Source organism: Urocampus carinirostris, chromosome 16, assembly GCF_059441175.1.
Source record: "Urocampus carinirostris isolate Australia breed hairy pipefish chromosome 16, RoL_Ucar_1.0, whole genome shotgun sequence".
Lineage (NCBI taxonomy): Eukaryota > Metazoa > Chordata > Actinopteri > Syngnathiformes > Syngnathidae > Urocampus > Urocampus carinirostris.
This window is the reverse complement of record NC_142364.1, coordinates 35419045-35436725: the sequence shown is the minus strand read 5'-3', so window position 1 is coordinate 35436725 and position 17681 is coordinate 35419045. Positions and strand designations below refer to the sequence as shown.

The 17681-nt window shown below is 41.9% G+C and overlaps 2 protein-coding genes across 3 annotated transcripts in view; one reads left to right on the top strand and one right to left on the bottom strand.

Annotated features, from left to right (window-relative positions):
- The window catches only part of LOC148351194 (DENN domain-containing protein 1A-like), a 118448-nt gene extending 105177 nt beyond the window's left edge, over positions 1 to 13271 (top strand). Inside the window, exons 20-22 of one of the 2 annotated variants that reach the window (XM_088356120.1) lie at positions 577 to 641; positions 2140 to 2374; positions 3462 to 13271. In XM_088356120.1, the coding sequence (XP_088212246.1) occupies positions 577 to 641; positions 2140 to 2374; positions 3462 to 4397 (1236 nt within the window). In that variant the 3' untranslated portion in view covers positions 4398 to 13271. The remainder of the gene's footprint in view (positions 1 to 576; positions 642 to 2139; positions 2375 to 3461) is intronic. The other variant, XM_088356121.1, reaches the window with a different exon arrangement.
- LOC148351193 (SWI/SNF-related matrix-associated actin-dependent regulator of chromatin subfamily B member 1-like) overlaps positions 9615 to 17681 on the bottom strand; it is a 44213-nt gene continuing 36146 nt past the window's right edge. The window contains exon 8 of the mRNA XM_088356124.1: positions 9615 to 10647. Within this exon, the coding sequence (XP_088212250.1) occupies positions 10620 to 10647 (28 nt within the window). The 3' untranslated portion in view covers positions 9615 to 10619. The remainder of the gene's footprint in view (positions 10648 to 17681) is intronic.

Sequence of the window (17681 nt, the reverse complement as noted above, 5' to 3'; positions counted from 1 at the left end):
AAAAATACTCCTAGAAGTGCAAATTTCCCCAAATTTACTCAAGTAAATGTAATGGTTGCTGATGGGTCATGTATAATGTGGGTCTCTGTCTCCAGGAATTGCTTCATCATTTCCCGCACAGACCCTTGAAACACCTTATAATAGTGAAATATGGTTCTGATATATGGAAAACTGAGAGCGCAAGATTTGAAAAGTTTTTGATATTCATTCATAACAGTTGATACTTCCAGTTTATGTTGTCTTACAATGTGTATATGTTCAGTTCCAATCAAAATATAAGTATATTTTTTTCATTGTATACTGAAACTACATTATCTCATCACTTATCTAAGGTAGATATTGGCAGATATTGAAAGTTTGGGTTCTGGGAAAAAAGAAATCTCTCATAATTTGATTTCTCACTCTTTCCTGGCTAAAATAACTAAAATAAAAATCAGGCAGCCTTTCTGATACTTCTTTAATAAAGAGTTACCTTCTTGGGAAAAATAACATATGTACAGCTGCAAAAGAAGTCATAAATGTTCTTTTTTTACCCATTATTTCATTTGTACATGTTATTTTGTTGTATTTTATCAGACAGATTCATCCGTGCTGTTGAAGAAAAAAGATAGTAATGAAAGTCTGGAAAGTACTTCTGTCCAGTAAGTCATATTTTTTTAATTATCAACTGTAACCAACTATAAAGTGTTTTTACATAACTAAAATAACAGCAATACATATTTGGTGGTGGCCTATGTAACGTATTTCGGGAGGTCAATAACTCAATTTAATAAATCATCAATTGAAGAATTCATTTGTAGAGACATATCTGTCAACTAATATGAAATGAATTGCCTTGGGGGAAACCGTATTGCCACTCGGCCACGTGGAGAGCATGCAAACTCCACACTAATAAATGGAATTGAACCCAAGTATTCCCAACTATGTGGTAGACATACTGACCAGTCAGGGTTTTTTAACCCAGGGGTCTCCAATGTAGTGCCCGTAGGCACCAGCGTGCCCTTTAAGGGTAGTTGACATGCCAGAGTACCTGGTCTGACAATAGCTCACCAGTGCTTGGTTATTGTGATTTTCTAGTACTTTTTTTTTTCATTGGTTAACTGAGTCTATTTAAACCCATTTTAATCATTACCTGGTAATAACATAGAACAACAACATGAAAAGTTGTTATTTTGGAAAATCAAATAAATAAGTTCCAGTTCATGTGCTTCATGGATGAAAACAACTATGAAAGTATTGATATTTTTTGTTAAGCAATTAAATAAGAGAACACAATTAGCGTATGTCTAAATTCATTCGTCTTTTTATTGATTTATTTAACCGGAAATGCTATTGAATTCCAATGTATAGGTTTTAATAAGAGAATAAGCAAATAATATACATTTCTTTGTTGGCTATCTGGCTACATATTTAGTTTTGTAGCAAACTATCTATCTAGCTTTATCTATTTTTTTGCATGTTTTCAAGCTTAGCTTTGACCTTTCTTGTTAGTTATCAAGCTAAATTTCGATCTCCTTTTAGCTACCTGTTTAGCTTCATTTACCGTTCTATCTTGCTATTTAGCTAGCTTTTACCTCTTTAAGCTAGCTATCCTGATACCTTTTATTTCTTTACCTGTTTACCTTTCAAGCTAAATATCAAGCTACTATTTTAGCTTTGTAGCTAGCTACTTCCCACCTTTTTAGTGACTTGGCAAGCTATCTGGCTAGCTTTTTACATGCTATTTAGCTAACATTTTCCTTTTTTTTTTGCAAGTTATCAAGCTACATTTTGGCTTCCTTTCTAGCCAGCTATCTAACTTTCTTTAACGTTCTTTCTGGATATTTAGTTAGCGTTTCACTCTTAGCAAGCTATTAACCTGCCTTTTAGTAATTGAACTGTTTACCTTTCTAGTTAACTATCAAGCTACTGTTTTAGCTATTTAGCAAGCCATCTACCTAAGTTGCTTTTTAAAAAAAATGCATATCAAAGTGGGTGCACCTCGCGCTCATTACTAACAAAAAGTAATTCGACACCTGAAAAAGGTTGGTTCAAACCATTTACCTGGGACCCAGGTGCTGCATTGTAAATAATTTAGTTTTGAAATGATTATTTATTACTTACTCAACATTACTGTTGAATCCCGGTTTGTCTCTACAGTCTCCATCAACACATCTCAGTAAAAAAGATTGAGTTGGCACAAGAACACGAATCAAATTTATGTCGACAAAGTCCCAGCTCACTCCAAGATGGTTTCTCCAATGCCAGTATTCTAGCGAATTTCTTCATTTGTCTTGATGAGCATGATAGCCAACCACATCCTTTGGATAAAAGCCTTTCTGATCTAAAGAGTCTGCAAGATCATGGGATTCAACAGGACAAGTTCACCCTTCAGGTGAGGTAGATTTGCTTTTATCAAGGATAGGCCATTAACTTGTGATTGACTTGTAACTGTCATAAGGTGTACGACGGACCCAAATGTGAGACACAAGGGATGTGGTCTAACCCCAACAGGAGGAAGCCTTTCTAAACAGTAAACAGTAAAATCCTAAAATCCCAATACAAAACATACCCGCAAAAAATTGAATGATGTTCTTGAACCGTTTGGAGAATATGGACAGTTTAAGTCCTTGAAAGGTAAAAGTAATTTCCACCCCTCTATAGTGCAATATAGCAGCAATATCATTTTTAAATTATAATTTGAAAAAAACCTTAACAAATTTGATCACATTCCGAAAAACTAAACACTGTATTTTACACATTTTTATAAGTGTCTGTTTAGGCGTTTCCAAAAGTGAAAATTTGGAGACGACCAGTTTATAATGCTAAAACCTTTGCAAATGTCTTTTATTTTACTCTGGCCAATTTTTTAGATACTGTGAAGGAGTTGTAAATGTTTGACTCCTCTTTCCAATGTCAATCAATATTGTGCACAATTGCGTGTGATGATCACGATTAAAAATAGATTCCAGGTGGGTTTCCTTCAGGCACTCCGGTTTCCTCCCCATTCCAAAAACATGTATGTCCGGTATGAATGAGCGAGTGAGTTGTCTGTCTCTCTGTGCCCTGCGACTGGCTTCCAACCAGTTCAGGGTGTCCCCTGCCCACTGCCCGAAGATAGCTGGGATGGGCTCCAGCACCCGCGGTCCTACCGAGGATAAGCGGTGCAGATAATGGATGGTTGGATGGATGCTGATGCCTCTTACTCAGGGTTCATACAGGTGCTTGAAAACCTTGGAAACGTTTTTGGGAGCTCCAATTAGGGTGTGCGAGTAAGGTTTAAACTCCCGTAATTCTGAATGGCACTAGATCTCTTATTTAATGGTGCTGGAAAGATTTTAAAATTGCCCTGAAAGTCCTTATAAATACTTGAATTTGCCCATAAAAAGGTGTACTAAGTCTGTAATATGAATATGAATTTAGAGCGTAGGCAATTCATTTAAATGCTTTCAAAGTGAATATTGACACTTTTTTTTTTGCAGCTGCAGCAGAAGGATCTCCATTTTAGTGGACACTCACAAATGCTTCCAGGTCTTAAACTCCCCAATAATTACAAAAGGTTGTTGGAGACAGAACTAAATCAGACAGAAATGTCTTCTCTGGAACTTCCTATCTGCAAGAATAATAAATCAGCTCAACGTCCGACAATAAAAAATGACCACAAAAGCAACAATACAGACCCGGAATTCCAGGTCCCATCCATCCCTCACAATATCGTTATACCTCGTCCTCATGGAACAAGAAGTGCTGAACTTGGAATTGTGTTAGCACCACCTGTTGGCCTGTCTCAATCTAAATCATCCAATGAGGACCGGACAGAAATGGGGAAAGCCCTAAGCATGACTAAAAACATGTTCCATGTTGCAGAGGATAACATGGATTTGATAAACCTGGACCCCATTAAAGAGCCAATGAGGACTGGTTCCAATATCTCCCTACATTCCACATCTCGTAAAATGCCACCTCACCCAATGTTTCAGCCACCTTTTCAGACGCATGATTACATATCGCCTACCATTTTTACAAAGGATGCGCAGCATTTGCAATCTAAAATGCAGAATTTGACATGTGCAAGTTACAAGCCAACTGTACCACAGCAGCAATTCCCTTCAATGTCAGAGGTCTATAAACAGCGTTTTCCTGACAGTTGTGCTATTCTCCCCAATTATAGTATGAGTAATTCTTCTGCATATTTGCCACTGCCGCACTCTAGCAGCAATCATGCCCTTTTAGGATTGACTGAGTCGCTGCCTCCGCCAATATCTGCTCCCAACACACTTCCGAGGCTAGTTCAAATTGAAGAAAGCAAGCAGAACACCCAGCATCATTTTGACGATCTCCTGACCATGTATAAATCGACAGCACCGTTTCAAAAGAGAAAAGACCTGCCGCAGAAGAAGTGGGAAACATTTGACTAAAACCATTCCATAACCCTGATCTTGTCCTTCTGGACATAGATGTTCTCAATTTTGCACGAGAAACTGCTTCAGTCGTATGAAATACGTGAAGATGTTGTACAGTGTATTTATATTTGGCACGCTTGCGTCAACATGTCATAAAAAAACTATCCAAGTTAGTGATGTGAAAAGTTCATAAAACAAAGCATAGATCCAACATATGGTATATGACATTTTAAATCATGGTAGTCCTCAAATAATAATATAATTAATAATAATATGTTATTCATTTTAAACATTAAAATTGAATTTTTTTCTCTTTTGGTTTCTAGCAATGTATGACGACAGAATGAGTGTACAGTTTCTTCTACGTGTTTAACTTTCACAAATAAACAGCAAGGCAAATTATCTTCAAAAGCCAGGGAACGAGCGCACTTGATCCCTACTTTCATATTTCCTTTCACTGTTTTTTGATTTTTTTTTTTTGACTAATTTTAATTTTACTGCATCCATCCATTTACTAGTAATTATTACCCGCGAGCAAAGCGAGGGTGGTGATAATGTTTTTGTTTGAGATCTAAGTACAGTATTTTCCAGATTATAAATTGTTTTTTTTTAATAGTTGGGCAATGGGTGTGACTTATACTCAGATGAGACTTATATGTAAAATTATTAACACTTTCTAATATCATTGCGTTTTAAATTATTATTACCGGTACTGTATATCGCTTCACATGTTATTTTCACTTCAAACCACAAGAGGGCAGGCTAAACTTCTGTTGATAATTTCTACCATAACTGCAACTTAAAGGCGCAAAGATCGTAGGTGAGCAAACTACAGTCCGTGGGCCACATTCGGCCTGGCATGCTCTTTCATCCGGCCCGACAAACGAAAATGTGCAAAATATACTGACTAATATATATATAATACTAAATAAAGTACTGCTAGTAAAAATGTTTTTGGTGCCCACTTTGTCCCCATTGTCCCCCAAAAGGACTACTACAGAACGACAACAGATTTACTTCAATGATATTTAGTATCAAATTTAATGATCTCTTTGATCTCTACAAGGGGAATTCTTAACTTAGTAAAACAGAAACAAAACGAAAATAACCTAAACAGCTGGACAATATCAATCACATTACTGTGCATGTTGAGAGATTTGTCAGCTGGGGTTATAATGTTTAAAATTAACTTCTTTTGTAGAGCACCAAAAGATGTGTCTTACCATTGCAGTTCTCTCTGTTAAGACTGCCAACAAACCCCGCCTCCCGGTCACATGTCAGAAGCCAAAACCAAACCCCACCCTATACCATGCACCAACCGCATCGCCTGGGATTTTCGATACGGATGCTGACGAAGACAAACCAGTTGATGTTTCTGCACGTACCACATCGCCTGGTGCGGAAAATCTCAACATTGGTCCTCGGTTGCTGCCCTAAGATTTCCTGCTGGACAGCGGTACCGACGTGGAGGAGGAGAAGGAGGATGACTCTATTGGCCATCCAGTGCACTCAAAGACTGGAGAATTGGCAGAGATGGAGACCCAAGCCTTCATTTCACCCTATTTGGATCCATTTGAACGTCGTCTCGACAGCGAAGGAAAATCTGGAACCTCGGCCTTAAAAAGCCTGAAGGACAACAACTTCTTTGTGAGGGAGACACCGTCTTCCATTCTTCATCCGCAAGGTCAGATCCAGAATTTCAATTATGACGCCAGCGGTGCCTCGGGCAATATATCATCTGGGGAGGACGTCGGAGAACTGCCTAGCAGAGAAGCGTCTTTCCAGCTGGGGTTGTCTGACAGCAGCCACCTTCAAAGTGCGGCCCATGCTCTGGCTATGGAGAGCACGCAGGCCTTTGTCTCTGAGGAGTTCTTTGGTGCCCCAGGCGAGTCAGAAGCTTTGGCTAACACTCAAGCCTTTGATACCTATCGCAAAGCAACCAGCCCTGTGGCCCCTTCGATACCGAACCACATTGGTCTGAAGACAACTGTGAGCAAAGAACACGAGAACATGATCAACATAGCGGCGCGCACGGATGCTGCGGCTAGTTGCTCTCCAGCTAATCTTCTATTTATTGCCGTTCTCTTGTCTTTTTTGCTTTCACTTTTGGACACATGTGTGGCCAAAAAAACTTACAGTAGGGACAAACTTATTCGGTTGGGTGGGCGTCTAAATTTCGACTTTTCGGGCACTTTTTTTACCGCCTATGATATACCGAGCGAACTTCAAAGAGATCTGGCATCCGTGTGGACAGCTATTCCTCCCAATAAACGACGACAACGGCGCCGTAAAGAGAGAAAACAGAAGCGTGGTTGCCGTGCAGGTAGATGTGTGAAGCGTGCGAAGTCTAAGGAGCAAGAAGGACGCGAGGATGTAACTAATTCCACCATTCATTCCTCGCCGGACAACCGGCGCTTTACACTTAGCGCTCATGAACGGCCCCAACAGCGGCATCTTTTGAAGATCTCTACAAAGACTACAAAGACTTCAGCTAAGTCAAATGATTCAGCAAAGCAAAAATTTGGTCTTTTAAATATTAGACCGCTTGCTCCTAAAGCTTTACTTGTTGATAACATTATTCGTGATTACAAACTTAACTGTATGGGTCTTTGTGAAACTTGGTTACGCCCGGATGAGTATTTAGCGCTAAATTATGCTTCACCCCCTCGCTACGCAAGTAGCCATGTAGCACGCACATTGAAAAAGGGTGGCGGTGTCGCGCTCATTTCTGAAAAATCGCTCAAATTTAATCCTCGTACCTCTAATAATTACAAGGCGTTTGAGGCTCTTGTGATGCGGTCCTCTCGATTGTCAATTTATGTAATAACTATATATCGCGCACCTGGGCCATACACAACTTTCTTAGACAAATTTGTCTGAACTAGTAACCTATGCAGACAAAATTATAATTATGGGGGACTTTAACATTCATATGAACTCCCCACTCAGTTCACTTACTATTGCGTTTAGGTCTCTAATTGATGCATTTGGTTTTAATCAAGTGGTTGATTTGCCAACCCATAAAAATGGAAACACGCTAGACTTGATTCTGACTCGAGGAGTTTTAACCTCAAACATTATGGTGTTACCATGTACTACCGTTATCTCGGATCATTATTTAGTTACATTTGAGGTGCTAGCTAAATGTAGTGTCAAAAAAGCTGAAGGATTTAGCGGACGCAATATAAACACTGGCACAGTTTCTGAGCTCTTTGAACTCCTTCCTGGAGCAGTTGCGTCTTTTCCTTCATACAATGGCTCGATTGACTCACTCATGAATGAGTTCAATACCACCCTGACTAGTGTCCTGGATTCAATAGCGCCATAAAGCTAAAATCACTTCCTAAAAGGCGCACGCCTTGGTTTACTGATGAAACTAGAACCCTTAAACAAGAATGCAGGAAATTGGAAAGAAAATGGCGCGCTACCAAGCTTGAGGTTTTCCATCAAACCTGGTGTGACAGCTTGCAAAATTGGCCTACCTTTCGAAGGTGATTGCGTCTCAAAAGAACAATCCCAAAGCCCTTTTTGACACTGTAGCATCACTTACAAGGCAACAGACTATCGCAGATAGTTCGACGCACTCTGCTAATGACTTAATGGTCTACTTTACTAAGGAGATTCAATGCATACAGAAAGAAATTGCTAAAGAAATTATTAATACCACACTTATTAAAGGGCTGAAATCTACAGATGCACGACAGGGTGGCTGTCCTGGGAAATTGTCCGGTTTTAGTGAACTGTCACTTGATGATCTCAAACAGGTGGTGAATGCGGCCAAACCGACAACTTGCCAGTTCGACCCGCTCCCAGGTTCACTTATTAAAAGTATTTTTGGCATCCTTGGACCTTCAGTTCTAAATATTATAAACATATCACTCTCCTCAGGTGTAGTTCCAGCAGCTTTTAAGTCCGCCGTTATTAAACCCACAGTGAAACGACCCAACCTTGATCCAGAAATCTTAAGTAATTATAGACCTGTGTCAAAGCTACCTTTCCTCTCTAAAGTACTTGAAAAAGTAGTGGCACAGCAGCTGAATGATTTCATATCCGAGAATAACCTTTTTGAATCCATGCAATCAGGATTCAGACAGCTCTGATCAAGGTACAAATGATCTCCTACTAGCAATGGATTCTGGCGCTTCATCACTTTTGCTGCTGCCGGATCTTAGTGCTGCTTTTGACACAGTGCACCACAATTTCCTACTAGAACGGTTGGAAAAATGGATTGGTCTCTCAGAAACCGTCCTCTCGTGGTTCAGATCCTACCTCTCAGATAGGACGCACTGTGTTAAATATGGTGAAATGACATTTGAGCCCTTTAATGTTACCTGCGGTGTTCCACAGGGTTCAGTGCTTGGCCCCCTTCTTTTCAGCATTTACATGCTTCCACTAGGTGATATTATTCGCAAGTACAATATCAGCTTCCACTGCTACGCAGACGACACTCAACTATATCTTCCGTTGGAGGAATCTCCCGCACTAAACTGTGGAAATTTGGAGGCCTGCCTCATTGAGATAAAAGAGTGGATGTCACTCAATTTCTTGCATCTTAACTCTGAAAAGACCGAAATGTTAGTCATTGATCCATCTAAATGACGTGACTTATTCTCAAAAACTGCTGTGAACATTGACAAATGTGACATCACACAGAGTGACTCAGTTAAAAATTTAGGTGTCATATTTGACACTGATCTATCCTTTGAAATGCATGTAAAGACAATTACTAGAACCACTTTCTTCCATCTTCGTAACATTGCTAAAATCTGTTCAATACTGTCTCAGTCGGATGCGGAAATTATAATTCATGCATTTGTTACCTCCCGTCTCGATTACTGTAATGCACTACTCTCTGGTCTCCCGAAGTCTAGAATCAAGTCTCTTCAGCTGGTACAAAATGCCGCAGCGAGGCTTTTAACTAGGACAAAAAAGAACGATCACATAACACCGATTTTGGCTAACCTGCATTGGCTCCCAGTTAGCCTTAGATGTGATTTCAAGGTTCTCTTAGTATTAAACAAAATCATACATGGACTTGCTCCCTCGTATCTTTCAGATCTGATCCGCCCCTATATCCCGGTCCGAAGCCTACAATCTGAGAGTGCCGGTCTTCTGGTGATCCCAAGAGCAAAGAAGTGGTTCGAGAGCGTTCTCCATCCGGGCACCGCTGCTGTGGAATGCTCTTCCCCCTGAGATCCGATCTGCAACCTCTGTGGAAATGTTTAAATCTAAACTTAAAACTCACTTCTACTCCATAGCATATGAATAACCTACTCTTCTCGTCGGCTGAAAAATAGTCTGTGTAATATAGTGTAATAATCTGTGAACCCCTTTGAGACTCTTTGTGATTTCGGGCTATACAAATAAATGTGACTTGACTTGACTTGAATGCTTAAAAATTGTTATTATGGTTTTATTCTGAAAAGAAAAAAATAATGTAAAAATACCGCAACAATATGAAAATAGTAAAACTACAATCCAAAAATACTCCTACAGTAATTTTACAACAAAATGCTACAAAAACTCAACTACAGAAATATTACAACAATAGTAAAGAAATACTGCAGAAATGCTACTTTCGAAATACTATAAAATTCTATAGAAATACTTCAAAAATACTACTATGGAAATACTGTAAAAATAACTTAATCACAAAACGTCTCAAAGGACTACACAGGTTACAATTACATCATCCCCTGATCTTAAACCAACATGCGGGCAAGGAAAAACTCAAAACCTCAACATGAGAAAAATAAAAAAATAAAAAACCTGAGAAGGGGCCTCACAAGTGGTAATCCCCCTTACAGGATGACCAGAGTGCAAGAAATATAGCATTCGGTAACAGTACACAAAACCTAGTGAACATCGATAAAAGAAAAAATACGTAATATTCTGAAATTTGTCCGAAAAGTCCATAACAACAACAACTCAGCTTCCCATCTCTGCCTACTGGTCGATCCAGGCATTGACATGCTTCAGGTCCAGATTCTGGTTCGCTGACTCATCTGAAAACGTCCTTCTCCCTCGAATCACCAGCAGCCAGGCAGTCGGAAAAAGACAGTAAAAGAAAAGAATGACGTGGGCATCAATCATAAGCTATTGAATAGAAGTGGGTCTTAAGTCTAGGTTTAAAAACGTAACCGAGGTTGCAGATCTTATCTCCGGAGGCAGAGCATTCCACAGCACCGGTGAACGCTCTTGAGCCTGCAGACTTCTTCTTGGCTGTTGGAGTCACAATTAGACTGGTATTTTCCGAGCGGAGGCTCTGTGCAGAAACATAGGGGGAAAACAAATCCGAGAGATAAGAGGAAGCAAGTACATGCAAACATTTCTATGTTAGTAAGAAAGTAACATCTTTAGTGGACTGGGAGCCAGTGCAATATGGCCAATACAGGAGTAATATGCTCAAACTTTTTGTCTCAGTCAAGAGTTTCGCTGCCGCATTTTGGACCAGCTGCAAACTTTTTATGCTCGACATTGGGAGACCAGAAAGCAATACATTACAGTAATCAAGCAGATAGGTAATAAATGCATGAATTCTAATTTTCGCCTCTGATTTAGACAGCTTCAGGCGAATCTACACAAGATTATGGAGGTGGAAGACAGCTATTCTAGTAATGTCTTTCACATGTAACTGAAACGACAGATTAGGATCACATATAACACCTAGATTTTTGACTGAGTCACTATTAGTGACATTACATTTGTCGAGGTTCAGGGCAGTGTTTGAGAGCTGGCACAATGTTAGGTTTAACTCTCCAACATTTATGATAAAACACTCTGAAATAAAAGACAAAGAGAATCTGATTAGTTAGAATCTTGCAAGGAGAGGTTCGGAGAATGTATACCGCCAATCACCCAAATCACTCTGAAGAAATCTCCGATATCTCCTTTCTTTATATTAAGGTTTTGCCCTGTCGTACATGAGTCTCAATTTTCTGAAGGGCGGGTTTCTCTCTAACTAATTGAGACCGCATTCTAACTGCTACGTAGAGTTAATTAACCTTCGCACTCCTTGCTTTCCGCCCGATGATCACAGCTGGTTTCTTGTGGACACTTCCTTTTCTTCTTTCAAGGTTTTCGATGAAAAACAACTTGAGTTATTGCATTCCAGGTCAAGTTGTTTCTCATTGGTATGTAAGATTAAAAGAGACAGACTGTAAAAAGAACAACTCATGGCCTTGAAGAACAGCTTACGGCTGAAAACCAAACAAGAAGGGCTGAGAACACTATCATATCAATGTCAACTGTAGGATAAATATATGTATATAATTCATGACTGTAGGATAAATATATGTATATAATTAGGGGCGGCAGTAGCTCAGGAGGTAGAGCGCTCGTCTTGGGATCAAGTGATCCCGGTTCGAATCCCGACTCGTCCGTGTTACATGTCAAAGTGTCCTTGGGTAAGACACTGAACCCCTAAGACCCCCAATAAGCAGGTTAGCGCCTTACATGGCTTCAAGGCCGCTATTGGGAAATGTGGAGCACATTGTAAAGCGCTTTGGGAAGTCATTGACTTGAAAAGCGCTATATAAAATGCAGATCATTTCATTTCATTTCATTACTGTAGAATAAATATATGTATATAATTCCAACACACAACAATTAACATTTAGTTTTTTTCTGGGTTAAGCTGCAAAAAAATTGAGTGACATCCATCTTTGTATCTCAGTAAGCCAAGCCTCCAGATTTCTCCAACTAACTGACCAGTTGTCTCCAGTGGCAGATAAAGTTAAGTGTCATCTGCATAGGAATGGAAACTCTTATTAGAGAAAAGATAAGGCCATTTGTGTCAAATCGACCCATCAAATGACGTCACAACCAATCAGAAGTAGGTCACGTAGCAAAGAAAGCAAAAAACACAAGAGAACGGCAATAAATAGAAGGTTAGCTGGAGAACAACGAGCCGCAGCATCCATGTGAGCCGCCATCTTGTTCACCCCACTATCTATCCACGTCAATCGCGGCCTCCCTCTTGGTCTCCTTCCATTTACTGCTGCTCTGTCGATCCTCTTCAACATTTGCTCCTTATCTATCCTCTCCTTGTGTTCAAACCAACAGAGTACTCTCTCATCCACACGCTTGCTCAGTTCCACTACTCCTCCAGCTCTGTCTCTCTCAATTTCATTTCTCAATCTATCCAATCTTGTCACTCCTAACATTCTCCTCAAACATTTCATCTCAAAAACATTTAATTTTCTTCTCAAATCTGCATTCAGGCTCCAAGTCTCTGCACCATACAACACAATCGGCACAATCACAATTACCAAACTTTTGTAGGCTGGCATCCCCTTGGCTCCTCACTGAATTCCTAAACCGCAGTCATGTAATTCCGATCAATTTAAAATGTATACATTTTTGTTAAATATGCGATAGAAAATTAAAATTTATTTTAATATTAGACGCTATAGTAGGCTGTATAATCGTCTCCTAAAATGTCTTTGGTTCTTTCTTTTTTTAAATAATTATTTACTTCTATTAAACCGGGTATATTCTCTTGATAAATAAGTAAAGTGGTTTGATATAGGATGCCATATCGTTTAAAGGTTACAATTCTGTATATATTTTTTATGGTAACAAAAAATGTAGTTTTTAAGATGTGATTTTAAGATTCTGTTGGTAATATACAATGGACTTGCTCCCTCATAACCCTTAACCCCTATGTTCCGGTCCAGAGCCGTCGCTTTGAAAATGTTGGTCTACTCGTGATCCTAAGAGTAAAGAAGAGATCTGCAGGTTCGAGAGCATTCTCCATTCGGGCCCCTTTGCTGTGGAATGCTCTTCCCCCTGAGATTCGATCTGCAATCTCAGTGGAAATGCTTAAATCAAGCTTAAAACACATTTCTATTTTATCACATATAAATAAAATATATTTTTTGTTGACAATATTTGTGTATTATTTGTTATTGCAACATTCATTCCAGCCTGGTCATCCTGGAAGGGGGGTTTCCTCATGTGTAGCCCCTTCTCAAGGTTTCTTCATTTTCCTCATGTTGAGGTTTTTGAGTTTTTCCTTGCCCTCATGTAGGTTTTAGATCAGCGGATGGTGTAATAATAGTCTGTGGTTTCCAATAATCTGTGATCTGTGCAGCCCTTTGAGACTCTTTGTGATTAAGGGCTATACAAATAAACGTAACTTGACTTTATACAACGAATTAAAATGCAGTTTTATTATTTTTTGTTTTGTCAGAGCAGTCTAAAACAGTTCATCAAAATCTTTTAATGCTAACTGCTTTTTTAGACAATTTATAAAGGCAAAACTATTGCGAATTGTAGCTGCTATCTATTCAACAGATAGATTTCAGGGTTCATTTTATAAAAATGTCGCTTTTCCATAGAATGTGGCTGTCTATGATTGAAACATAGCTTTAAAATATTATACGATTTTAAATATACAGGTTTTACTGCTAAGTACTTTACTTTTTAGACAGATTTTTGGGTTTATTTTTATATGATATACGTGATTGAACCAGGGGGTTAAACAATGGTTCCCAAACTTTTGCAGGCTGGCTCCCCCTTGGCTCCCCGGTGATGCACCTTCGTCTTTTACTTGGAATCCTTTTTACATGCCTTGATAAATTTTAAGGTGCTGGTACACATGACTTGTTTCCTCTGCACCTAGCGACTAAGCAAAAGCAAATTCTGCAACGGGCGTTTTCTTCTGTTCAATGTCCGCTTGACTGTAAAGCGCACTTTGGAAACTACTGGTTTAAAACATTTAAAACAATTTCAAATGTACAGCTTATGAAAATGTATTAATGCTAACTGCTTTGTTTCTTTTGAGAATTGTGCGGCTATTTATTTCACAGATATTTTTATTTATTGTTTTTTTGTTGATGTGTTTTATTTGTATGAAGATAAAAATGTACTTTAGACATAGAATCTGGCTGTCTATGATTGAAACAGGTTTAAAACACAGTACAATTTTAAATGTTTATACGTTGTTGTTTTTTAACTACATTTATTATAATATTTTATTATAATGTAGGATTTAACATTGTTATATATTTAAAGGCAATTTATTATACCTTGTCATGAACAAGAACAGACTCTCGGATCCAATAGCGTTAGTTTCAGAGTTTTTATTAGAAAGGATCGTTGGACCAGGCTTGGGACGTCGGTGCTTGTTGGTCGAAAGCCTCTTCGGGCGGAACGGCAGCTCCGTGACGGAAGACGTAAGGTGCAGCGTAGCGGGTAAGTCGATGGCCGTGGCGGGAGAGTAGGTCGCAAAACTTGTAACGGAAATAGGTCAAACAACGAGAGGCAGGCATGAATCAGGCAAGAGAAGTCGTGGGTACCTTGTAATCTGGAGACACACTCAGAGATACGAGGAGTACACTCGAACGTCCATTTTTGGATGCTGACAGCTTAAGTGGGGAACACCATCCAATCAGGAAACGCGCTCCAGCGCGCCAAACGATTACCCCAGGTGGCTCCACTTGGGCAATCACGACAGAATCCCCCCTCAAGGGACGGCCCCAGAAGTCCCCCAGAAAAAATATGAATCCAAGACACGTCACAGGGAAACAGGTAATCCAAGGGAACAAAAAGTCAGAGGCAAGTCACAAGTAATCCCCCCCAAAAAATACGTCACCGATAATCCAAAATAGTGCGTCCAGTAGTCGTCCGACGAGCCACAGAAGGTCCACAAATACCACACCGGCAATCCCCAGGAACGGATAAACAATTCGTCGGTTAGAACAGAAAAAAGAAATTCCATAGGTAAACGGAGAAATATGTAACAGCACAGTACCTCTCAGGATTCCTCTGAATGGACGGACACCCCATCGTCAGCATCCGGAGGCGCGGCAGGGGGTGGGTCCGCAGGTGGAAGAGTACAGTGCCGGACCCACGAGGACGACCGCGGCGCTGGTTGGTCTGGATGTAGTCAATGGAACTCCGCCACGAGAGATCGGTCCAGGATCTGCCGGGTGGGGACCCATGACCTCTCCTCCGGACCGTATCCTTCCCAGTCGACCAAGTACTGGAACCCCCGACCCCTGCGTCGGGAGCGGAGCAGGCGACGCACCATGTAGATAGGTTCCCCGTCCAGAAGGCGCGGAGCCGGGGAGGAGGCGGTATGGGTGCCAACGGGCACTGGGTGACGGGCTTGATTCGGGAGACATGAAACGTGGGGTGCACTCTTATAGACCTTGGTAGGCGGAGACGGACTGCTGAGGAGTTGATAATCCTTTCAATAGGAAACGGGCCTAGATATCGAGGAGCCAGTTTCCTCGACTCAACCCTCAGTGGCAGATCAGCGGATGAAAGCCAGACACTCTGGCCCACATGGTAATTTGGAGCAGGACTCCTCTGTCGATTAGCCCCGACTAAATTAGCCTTGCCTGCCCGGAGGAATGCGGCCCGGGCACGAGCCTAGGTTCGTCGACAGCGGCGTGCGTTAGCCGTAGCTGACGGGCAGGAGGCTTCCACCTCCTGGCTAGGGAACATAGGAGGTTGGTAGCCATATACGCACTGGAATGGGGACATACCCGTGGAGGAGCTAACCAGAGAATTGTGGGCACTTTCCACCCATGCCAATTGCCGGGCCCAAGACAATGGTTCACGAGAGACCATACAGCGGAGCGCTGTCTCCAGATCCCGGTTAACTCGCTCTGACTGACCGTTGGACTGAGGGTGGAACCCCGATGAGAGGCTGACTGAGGCACCCAGCAGACGACATACTCCTTCCAAAAAACGTCCTGAGGGATGCCATGGAGGCGGAATACGTGTTGCTGAACTGCCAACGCGGTTTCCTTGGCGGAGGGGAGCTTGGGTAGTGCCACGAAATGGACCATCTTGCTGAATCGGTTCACAATAGTAAGTGCGGTCGTCATCCCCTCAGATACTGGCAATCCCGTCACAAAGTCCAAGGCGATATGGGACGACGGCCGGCGGGGAATTGGCAGAGGATGTAACAGACCGGCCGGACGTTGGTGAGAGGCTTTGTTCTGGGCACACACTTGACAGGCCGACACATATTCCCGTACATCTTTGGCCATGGAAGGCCACCAGAAACGTCGGGACAAGAAACTGTGGGTCCGAGCCGACCCCGCATGGCAAGACAGGCGAGAATCATGCCCCCATTGGAGGACCTCGGACCGTAAGGGTTCGGGGACGAATAATCGACCCTCGGGACAGGAGCTGGGACCGGCTTGGTCAGGTATCGCCTCTCTGACTCGGGATTCAATATCCCAGGAAACCACCGCCACCATACGGGAAGCCGGGAGAACCGTCGCAGGACCCTGAGGTAGCTCGTTGGGCTTCTGTAATTGCCGGGAGAGGGCGTCGGGCTTCGCGTTACGAGATCCGGGTCTGTAGGAAAGTAAAATTAAAACGGGTGAAGAACAGGGACCAACGTGACTGGCGTGGGTTTAGTCGCTTGGCCGATCTAAAATATTCCAAATTCTTGTGGTCTGTCCAAACTATGAACGGCACCGTTACCCCCTCCAACCAATGGCGCCATTCTTCCAGGGCTAGCTTGACGGCCAACAACTCACGATCCCCCATGTCGTAGTTGCGTTCGGCCGGGGACAACTGCCGGGAAAAGAAGGCGCACGGGTGCATCTTCTGGTCCTTGTTCGACCGCTGGGACAGGACGGCACCCACTCCCACATCTGAGGCGTCCACCTCCACTACAAGTCGGCGTGCGGGGTCAGGAACCTGGAGTATGGGAGCCGTAGAGAAATGGTTCTATTGACAGTTAAAAGCTGCATCGGCCGCGGGGGACCACCGGAATGGCACCTTGGGGCTGGTGAGGAACGTGAGGGGAGCTGCCACCGAACTGTAGTTCCTGATGAACCTCCGGTAAAAGTTGGCAAATCCAAGGAATTGTTGGAGTTTCTTGCGAGACTCCGGGACAGGCCAAGAGGTGACAGCTGATACCTTGGCAGGATCCATCTGAAGGCTCCCCTGCGACACAATGTAGCCCAGGAACGAAACCGTCTTGGCATGGAACTCGCACTTCTCCGCTTTAACAAATAGAGAGTTCTCCAGGAGACGACGGAGAACAAGCTGGACATGCTTTTGGTGCTCCTTGAGGGACTTTGAAAAAAAAAAATCAAAATATCAACCAGGTACACAAATACAAAGCGATTGAGCACATCTCGTAAAATGTCATTAATAAAGGATTGGAAAACGGCGGGGGCGTTGGTTAACCCGAACGGCATTACCAGGTACTCGTAGTGGCCGGTGGGTGTGTTGAATGCCGTCTTCCACACATCTCCCTCCCGTATACGGACTGAATGGTAGGCGTTTCGCAGGTCAAGCTTAGTGAAGATCGTGGCCCCCTGTAGA